The 10,641-nt window shown below is 32.3% G+C and overlaps 1 protein-coding gene across 1 annotated transcript; it reads right to left on the bottom strand.

The window, feature by feature from the left end:
* Window positions 1–1,789: 1,789 nt before the first annotated feature.
* On the bottom strand, window positions 1,790–3,266 carry LOC111877205 ((S)-8-oxocitronellyl enol synthase ISY1). The gene is made up of 2 exons (XM_023873729.1): window positions 3,104–3,266; window positions 1,790–3,025 (listed from the first exon to the last, which is right to left on the bottom strand). The coding sequence occupies exons 1-2, from the start codon at window positions 3,140–3,142 to the stop codon at window positions 1,895–1,897; spliced, it is 1,170 nt and encodes a 389-aa protein (XP_023729497.1). The 5' UTR covers window positions 3,143–3,266; the 3' UTR covers window positions 1,790–1,894.
* Window positions 3,267–10,641: the final 7,375 nt, after the last annotated feature.

Genomic DNA, 10,641 nt, shown 5'->3' with positions numbered 1-10,641 from the left:
TCATCTATCAAATTTATCGTGGGGACCATTGATAATACTATTATCTCTTTTAGGATCTTTCTTGACAAAAAGTTTAATCTGATTAGAATTAAGTTTTTCTCACCTTCTTGGATCATTATATATCAACAAGCTCTTGCTCTTCTGTCTCTTCTACTTCTACATGCTCTTGCTCTTCAACATGCTCCACAACAAGTTGTCTATGGATAAACTTATCTAGAGCACCGACGTCGACCTTTCTCTTTTCTTCATCTATTTTTCTCTCTTTACATTTTTGATAACCGGATGGTTGTTTAGACTTTATCACTACACGTTCATTAGGTTCAACTTTCAACATTCAATCAATTACAATAAACATAATTTAAAAATATGAGAATCAAATAACTTGATTTCTGATAAACAATTTTACAATAAGCATAAACTCATAATTTAAACTACTAAATTAATTTCTATGAATCTTAGAAACTGATTCACTAATTCAGTATTCTATTAAACTGATTTCTATAATTATAAACTGATAATAAACTAGTAAACTGATAATCTATGAATCATTTAAGTATGCAATTGACAATTATAAACTGATAATCTTCAATTTCTTATAAATCATACCTAATTGTCTCATTAGCAGGAAATAAAATCAGATAATTGATATTCGAGTTTGACCCTTGCTGTCTTGCTGAATTAGATAACCACACTCAACAATAACATACACCCTTATTGTTGGAGTGTCGGCCTGTCGCTATTCGCTTAATCGCTAACACTGTAACACCGATCAAATTTTTTTTTTGAACGAATAACGTGAATACATGATGTTGGCTTCTGTTTCGTCCAATTCCTTCTCTCGTATGTGATGAGCCGATGACTTATACATTTGGATTGTTGGGTTGAAAGTTATATATACTATTAAAAAAAAATAGGCCCCTTTAAATTATGGACCGTGTTCTAATGGCCACCTTGCACATGGTCTAAACCAACCCCACACACATAGTAGCTGTGTGAACTCCCTAATGTCGACTTCAACAACGTAATGTGAACACTAATTGAAAGCATTTTGGCTTTCCGCTTTCCAAATAGAAAGTTTGGAAGTAATATTATCCATCGTCTATTTTCAAGAGTCAATTGAGTTTATATTTTTTCTGACAAGCAAACCAAAATAAATAAAAAGGCAACTTAATAACGAATAACTCCAACAGAAATTCATTTTGTGAAGACTATAAAAGTGGGAGGTGTAGCATATGAAAATCATTATATTTTTGAGAAACCAAAGATAAACGTCTACTCATTTTGAAAACTGGATCTCTCAATTTCTGTTTTTTCCAGCATAAAACCTTTTGATTTGTGACATTATTGTGTTTGGCATAATATACATAATTTTGTAATATATTAACGATTTTATAACTTACTTCAAAACTATTCAAAATGGGTGAAACATTATATTATTCTATAAAATAAAAAGAAAATGAAACGTTTTTGTAATGACAGGTTTATAAAGTAATATTGCAAATAAAATATTGAGTAAAAAATAATTTTGCAAAACAGATAGTTATTTAATGATACTTTTATACCCCACGTTAGTTTTATTTTATAGCACCTCATATATTATTAGTCACTTTCGTGCTTAACATTTTGTTTATACGTTTAGGAAACAAGTATCGTGCATCTTTGATCCAATGATCCTTACCAAATTTTATTTGTAATTTCATACCACATATGTAGTTTACTAAAATTCAAAAAATAAAAATAAAAATAAAAAAAGTAAAATTTATTTTCAATTATCTTGACAAAAACACAATTGAAACAAACTCCAATAATCAAACACTTTTATTCATTTCTTCTTACAAATACATCATATCATTCATAAAATACCCAAAACATGAAATCATTATCAACCTTCAAATCAAGGAACAATCTTGTAACCTTTCATCTTATCAATCCATGAAACAAAAGAAGATTTGGAATTCCTAAACCCTAAAAACCCATGTTCTTTGCTCTTGTTCATGGTGTCCAACATACACTCACCTCCAAGAATCACATCCACAAACCACCATACACCAACCTCCTCCAATTTCGTAGCCTGCAATCCCTTCTCTCTCACAATCTCATCCCACACTTCCCCTTTATCTTTCATCATCTCCACCAAGCTCATCTTCTCACCACCTTCATCAAATCCTCCATTTTCAACCTCAAATTGCTCCGCTAACACCTTCCAAAAGTGCTTCCACTTGAACACATCTCCATTGCTGATGTTAAAAGCTTCGTTCTTTGCGTAAGGTTCAACTGCTGCCCATATGTGTTGCTCAGCTATCAAATCGGCATCTGAAGCATCGGAGTAATGATCCCAAGCTTCCTTAGTCCCTGGGAATTTCAATGGAACTCCTTCGTGTTTACAGATTGTAGCGTATACGCATAAAGTACCGATTATGTTCATCATGCTATAAGGCGAAAAACCGAAGATAGTTCCAGGTCGATGAACTGACCAGGTTAATCCTTCCTTCTGTTCCACAGCTTTGAATAGAATGTCCTCTTGGGTATAGTAGAAATTTGGGGCATCAAGACGAGGTAGATTTTCGTGAAAAGGGGGATCATGAGCGACTTTTCCGTACAATTCAAAAGGACCTATGTAATGTTTCCGACCAGTTTGCAAAGATACGTGCAGTAAATTGGGGGAATTCGGGATCACTGCATCCAGGACATTTTTGAGCATTTTTCCGTTGATCTCGCAATTCTCAGATTCGGTGGATCGATTTGCCCAAGTGACGTAGAAGACATGAGTAACGTCTTGGAGACCACCGAGTTTGGTGAGGGTTTCTTCCGGATCGGAGATATCGCACTGGATATACTCGATAGGGTGGTCGGCGTTCCATTGGGGGCGAGGGCGACGGGCGACTCCGTAGACTTTCCAAGGACCGCCGGGTGTGTCGGATAGTGGAAGGATTTCGGCGAGGCTGTTGCCGACGATTCCAGTGACTCCGAGGATTAGGGCAACGCTCTGGTATTTGGGTGGAGCGTCGTCCTCATCGAGCTTTTTCTGTGTAAATTAATCGATTCTGAATTTAGTAATCAATTGTAAAGTAGATGAATTGATATTAAGATGAAAGTTGATTACCTTTGCAGCTCCAATTGCTCCGGCCCACCACCAGCTCATCGTGTATATGGGAATGGATCTCCGACGGATAATGGATGTAAGGAACAGGGTGGAGAAGGCTGTGGAAGGGAGCTGGCAACAGAGTGGTTTTATATAAGACTTATGTCTTATGACGACTATTCTGTATTCAGTAAGATCAACATCAGATGCTTATTTATTTGTTTATTTTTATTTTTATTTTTTTATTGTTTATACGATTTGGAGGATAAGTTGCCTGTAAATAGAAAATGATTTGTATTTTTTATTTTTTTTTTAGAAAATGGACGAATTTTGTTATAAAAATTAACTAACAATTAAAACCCATTAATCTGAAAAATATGTAATCTATACAAATTTAAGTAGTATACTATGTAAATAACAAATAATTCTTTTTATTCTTCTAGGACAATCCACATTGAAACCTATTTTTATTTACACTAGTTGCTTTATCTATTAGGTGTTGTTTGTTTTTTCTGAGACAAAATTTCTGCAGTCTGCGGACCATATCTGTAGATCTCTGCAGTACAAGAGGTAGACCAAACGTCTGCAGTCTGAAAAAATAAGACTGCTTGTTTTTTTAACATCTGCGGGCTACTAAAATAAACTGATTTTTTTTAAACTTCAAAGTGGTTTTTTTTAAATAATTTTATGATTTTGTTATAAATAATTAACGAATCTAGATCAACTTTTATGTATTATTGTATAAAAAATAAAAATAAAATGGTATGAATTAACATATATATTTGATAAAAACCAACAACTTTGGTTGCAAAGTTATAACTAAACATTATAATTATTGATCAAAGAATTTGATACATAAATAGATGAAAAAAAACTTCGATTTTTTCAATTAAATCCATTAAAAACGTACCATAAATATTTTCTCGAGAAATTGACAATATTATATTAAATAATGCTTTGCAAAATTTGGCAAAAAAAATATAAGAATATATTATGATTTTTTTTCATATTTATATAAACAACTTCAACGACTATTATTGTAATAAATTTTTATTTATAAATTTATCAAAAATATCATATGTGTATCGTCGAACGTTTTTTTTTAAGTTTTGTAAATTTTTTTCAAATTGTTTATCATTAATAAAGTTGCAAAAAATATAAATTAAAAAAAACTTGAAAAAATTAAAGATATATATGTTTCTTTAGGCTAGAAGATGTCTGAAGATGTTAGAAGACTCTGGTACACATCTGCGCCAAAAAGAGTGCGCACAGACATTTTTAGGTCTGCAGTCTTCAAAAAACAAACAGTTTACGAAGGCTAATGTCTGCGTGTAGTCTACACAGCGCAGACAAAATAGGTCACGCAGATCTGTCGACAATAAATAAACACTACCTTAAATTTGAAAGACCGCTTTTATAGATGATCTTTGGGGTCTGAATTTCCAACATAATGAAACGTAAATAGGAGGTGTACAAACAATTAAACAAAATACATGTATAAACAATAAATTCAAATAACAAAAAGAAACAATATATATATATATATATATATATATATATATATATATATATATATATATATATATATATATATATATATATATATAGATGGAATTGATCAAATGTGAACACCTAAAAGGTTGAGAATGCAAGAACAATTTTACACCAATTTAGGGATTCTATTTAACTGTTTCCTAAATAAACGAATTCATTGATTTTTTTAATTTATACTTAATGAAATATTTTTCATTCAAATTGAATAAAAAAATCTTATAGTCATGATTCAAACGACTTTTGATATAAATGAATAAAAGCAAATTTAGTTATATAATTTCCTAGATTTTGATTTTTAACTGTATTTTATTATTTTTATAAAGATTGAAAAAAACATTTTTTCTGGTATATTCATAAATGAACAAAAGAATACATTAAATTTATTTTTTTTAAGAATTTTATTTGATTTGATTATGTTGATTGCGAATGAATATATGTAACAATAAAAGTTGGAATGAGTAAACTACCATCCCAAAAAATAAAATAAATAAATAAATGAATAAAACACCTCAATTCAGTCATAATCATAAACATTAAAGTATTACTAATATAGTAAACCAGTACATTTGAAATCATTAATGAATAAAGGAAAATATGAAGATAAAGATGATATAGTTTGGTTGTAATCACAAATGACTGAAGAAGATAAAAAAATCCGATTTGCTGTGATTTTTCTTGTTGCTACAGCACACACAAAAACAAAGAAGGGCACATGTGATCATTGTTATTCTTGGGTTCACACCTGCAAAATCAAGTTTAAAGATATAAAAAAATCAGATAATAATGTTATGCATACATCTTCACTGATTCACAAATGAATACATGTTTCTCTTTTGATGGCAGAGAAAGGAAAACATAAGCCATATATCTTTCGTTTTTGTTGTAATCATAGTGAAGCTTATAATGAATAAAGTGTTATTCATGTATGACGACAACTATAATCATGTATGATGATAACTATAACATATATGGTTTATAATTATATTTAAGTATGATTAAGATCCTTCTTAAAGAAAATTAGAGTTAAAAGATTTTTTATATATACATAAATGATATGTTACTTGTAAGGTAAAATAATAATAAAAAAAAGAATGGAGATTTTAATTTAACAAAAAGAAATAAAAGAAATTCAAGAGCATGGAGTTGACTTGAAATCGATACTCACCCCTTTACACAGCTCCAAACTTGAATATAGCTGAAAATCATAAATGATTAACAATGATGAAATAAAGTCTATTAGTTTTTATCTCCAATTTATAATCATTAACAAATTTTGACATATTCATAATTGAATAGGACTGAAAAAAGAATATAAATTCTACATTTTTAATATCTTGATGTGGATCATTTTCATTTGAATCTTTAATACTAACGAGATTCAAAAGCTTGTAACAATTGGCATCTTTCGTAAAAGCAGCGGAAAATATGTTCTTACAATGCAAAATCAACTGAAAAACTATGTAATCAAATATTCCTAACAACTCTATCATAACTTTCTAAGCTCAAAATCTGATCTTCGAATCCATGTGATCGTGATCCATTTCTTCGTGATCAGATTCATCTTGCTCTTCCATCAAGCTTCCTCTCTTTTCCCTGATCCTGCAAAACATTTAAATGTAATGTTATCACATTTTGTATTAAGAATCAATGAATAGGAACTTAATGGAGTTAGATAGTGGATTTTACATGAAGTAGAGTCAATCGTCTTGACTCTCCCATCTCTTAGATCTCTCAGGTAGACAGGGCAACTTCGTCTCCAATGCCCATTCTCTTGGCAATAAAAGCAAATTAACTATTTTGGAATAGCACACAAAACTACTTCAGACTTTGCCTTTCTCTTATGATCAAACTTTTCGACCATGGCATGCCTTTCGTTGCCATTGCCTATATCCATAGAGGTCTGGAAGGCAGATCCACCAATCAACTTTGCTTTTCCAGTGTGCCAAATCATTGTTGATTCACCAGCAATAAGCAAATAGGTGAGATTGATGAGGGTCACGTCGTGATCCATCATATAGTACTCTCTTACGAACTCACTATATGAGTTAGGAAGCGATTGAAGAACCCAGTCAACAACCAGTTCCTCACAGACAATGACTCCTAACATTCTTAATCTATCAATATGTAACTTCATCTCTAAGACGTGTGCACACAGTGACTTTCCATCTTCATGTTTCATTGCCAACAGGGCTTGAGTGTGCTTGAACTTTTCAAGCCTTTGAGCTTGTGGGTTGGGGAGAAAAATAGGAGGAGGTGGAGGAAGTGAAGCATGATCTCGTGTTCCTCGATCGAATCGTGGAATATCATCTTCATGCGGAAAGCTTGTTCCACGGGATTTAGGAAGATCATAGTTGTTATACTTTGACATCTACAAAACGGGAGAAAAAATCAAGTTAGTTGATTGATTGAGTCCTTAATAAATCACTCAAATGAGATATTAAGGCTAGGACCCAACACAATATTCTACAACTTGGGAGAGGGATGTCGTAACCCAAATTGCAGAACATTTGAAGGTAAGTGAATGACGATTCACTAATTTTCCACCATGAAAAACGAAAAAGAGATTAGGTTTTAAATGTATTGAAACCTCCTAGATCCTTTGAGATTCATTGAACCTTTCAATGGCATGTTTAAATCTCGATATGCCCCTCGATTTGTGAGTGGGATGCCGAGGATCACAAAACAGAGTGTGAATAACCATGCAAACTTACATGGTACCCCCAATGTTATAGTCACCTATTCAATGTGCCAGTTAACCACACACGCTCCACCGAACTATAACAAACATTGAGTCACCCTTTGCTACCTTTGCTTAGAACCATTTAGTGTGCCGGTTAACCATACACGCTCCACTAACGTCTTCGCAAGGGAACAAAGTGTAATTTCATGGAATTGCATAAATTCACTTTTGTCTAAAGTAACTAAGATTGGGAATTTTGTAAAACATTTAGTTACTTTAATATTCATTATACTTTTAATGAGGAGAGGGTTTGCCCTATCCCACCCGTTCGGCTAACGACCCTCCACCAATCAAGGAAGCGGTGGATGAGAGTGGACACCCATTAAACGACCATTTTATTGGCCATAACCTTATACCCCCCCCCCTTATAGACCGGCTTCGTGAATGAGGCCTACTAACGGTAAGACTAGCAGTTTAAGTTATACATATATAATATTAGACTTTTAATGTTATATATAGTATAAGAGTGTATTTTACACTTTTAAAATACTAGGTAGTCTAATTTAATAAATTATACTTTTAATTTACTTAAATGTAAACCATATCACTATGGATTTATTAATTATCTTTTAATTATACACTTAATTAATTTAATAAAACCATAAGGGTGCAATTTGAACTTATTCAAAAATTATGGTTTTAGAATTTAAAATTTTAAAAATAAACTTTTAATTAAAATTTAAATTCCAAAACTTGAGGGTAAGTTTTTGAAACATTTCAAATCATTAGGGTTTAGAATTTAAATGTTTCAAAATTAAACTTTTTAATCAAAAAATTTTAATTCCAAAACTTGAGGGCAAGTTTTGAAACCTTTCAAAACTATTAGATCAAAATACAAATAAGGCAATTAAACAATTAATTGGTGATTATCTAATTATGACCTAATTCAATTTCATGCAAGATAATGATTAAATAATTCAAATAATTTAACATTTATCAAATAAGGTAACAATTATCTAATTAGATGACCAAATCTTTTATTTTGCCAAAGATAATCGTAAGGAATCAATAAAATTGGTATTTTATTAATTATAAACAATTATGGCAATTATCCTAAGTTAAAATAGGCAAAAAATCCAAAAATCCGTCTGTCTGACTGCCAGACTCGCCGAGTTCAATCTACCCAACGAGTCCACATTGGGACTCGACGAGTTTGTTAAGCAGATGGCCAAAAAATTGACTTTGCCATCAAAGATGAAACACTAAGCATCAATACAATAGAAACCAATCATGGCTCTAATACCACTGATGAGTTTTGGCCATAAGAACATCATATGTGCTCATGCAAACCCTAATGCTTGGATCTAGGTTTCTCTATTATACATGCATTCATACAAGACTTTAAACCCTAGATCTAGCATATGAAAATTGATATTAACATAAGAATAGGGTTTAGATCTTACCTTTATTGTTATGTAGCAATAACAATCTCAAATCCTCCTTGTAATGGCTTCAGAAAGCTCAGAGTCACAAGTGTCACTCCTCTAATGGCTCACAAACACCAAGAGCAAGAGGATGAAGAAGGAGAAGAGGAGAGGCACCAAAAAACTTCTAGAAACCCTAAGGAAACTCTTAGCCACGTTTTTGGTGCCCTATGGGTCCTTAAATAGTGAGGCTATTAGGGTTATCTAACAAGGAAACCCTAATTTGACTGCTTAGGCCCTAAGCAGCTCATGGACTCCCTCCTTAGAGGCCTTTGACGATTTCTTATGGGTTTCACCATAGAATTCGTCCACTCCTCTAATATGGAGTCCATTAGCCTAATATTCAACTATCACACAATTGATAGTTCTAGTCCCTTAAGTTTAATTAATCTCTTTTAACCACAAAATTAATTCTTAATTAATTATTGACTAATATTAATTAAACAATATGATTTCTCCTTTAATATATTATTCTCATAATATAATAATAAATCATAATTAATCCTCTCTCTCCATAATTCATCCTATCAAGTTGCTTTGGTGAAGGTAACCCAAAAGGACCATGCACCATCGGGTCAAGTGCATACCAAAATAGTTATGGACTTAGACACTAATCCAACAGATTTCAGTTACTTACTAAAATAAAAATGTCAGGATTTGATTTCCTAATTCTCATATGATAGAATCACTACTGTTAATTTTTTTTGATAAGAACAATCAAATCAAATCAGATAATTAACGCGTATCTAAGATAGACGTGAGATTAGGAAAAGATTGAAAATGATGAATGCATACACGAGAGGAAGAAAGGAAAGAGAGCTCCGCTATTGAAAACTCGTGGTTCCTTATCTGCGATGTGAGCAATTCCAATCAAATTAGAACGTATCTAAAAGACCCAAACAAACGAGTTAATAGCATCATCATCATCTACAACTATTAAACCAAAATTTAGAAGAACAAGACGAACCTACTTAAGATGTGATTGATTAGAATCACCCGTATCAGCAATAGCCATGGACGACGCAGTTGATGGAGTCATTGACGTACTCCTCATACTCCTGGCTCACTCCTCGACCATTGCTTGCCCGTGAAATATCTGATGATGCTTCTAACAACAATATGATTTCGTCTGCGGAGAAGCTCTCAGATTTGCCGAAGGAACCAGATCTGGACTTTTCCGTTATTGCTGACTTCGAGTTCAGACTTCACCATCTCCCTTCTCGATCTCACTGGGAATTAAACATTACCTAAAACGATGCCAACAGTGTCAATGATGGCGGCATAAACTTTTGATTTCTATGGAGACACAAACGAAATTGAAAAGAGGCATTCCCTAGAGAGAGAGAGAGAGAGAGAGAGAGAGAGAGAGAGGAAATTGAAAGAATGGAGGGAGAAGTTATAGGAATTAAATAAATAATAAAATACTATTATACCCTTTTCACTATTTCAAACCTACACTTTAATACTAATAAATTTCATAATTTACATTAATGGCCCGTCTGATAATAACCGTAGATTTGAATATTTATATGGTTTAGATCTGTTCTCTCGCGTTCTCAACCTTTTAGGTGTTCTCATTTGATCATACACACACATACACACACACACACACACACACACACACACATATATATATATATATATATATATATATATATATATATATATATATATATATATATATATGAGAACCACAATCATGTAAAATTGGGTCGAAAGGCTATGTTGATGACTTGATTACTTGAATAATTAGACAATTGTTTGGTCAATCTCCTTCCTCCACATGTCTAGGATATTCTAACAACAAAAACACTTCAATTCTTAGCGGTGACAGTGCTTGG

This window comes from Lactuca sativa, chromosome 5 (assembly GCF_002870075.4).
Source record: "Lactuca sativa cultivar Salinas chromosome 5, Lsat_Salinas_v11, whole genome shotgun sequence".
Classification (NCBI taxonomy): Eukaryota; Viridiplantae; Streptophyta; class Magnoliopsida; order Asterales; family Asteraceae; genus Lactuca; species Lactuca sativa.
The sequence above is the reverse complement of the archived record's forward strand: the minus strand, read 5'-3'. Positions and strand labels throughout refer to the sequence as shown.

Coding starts and splice junctions, on each gene's coding strand:
- LOC111877205 (XM_023873729.1), bottom strand. CDS start 3,142: ATGAGCTGGTGGTGGGCCGGAGCAATTGGAGCTGCAAAG. Junction 3,026..3,103: donor GAGCAATTGGAGCTGCAAAG/GTAATCAACTTT, acceptor TAATTTACACAG/AAAAAGCTCGATGAGGACGA.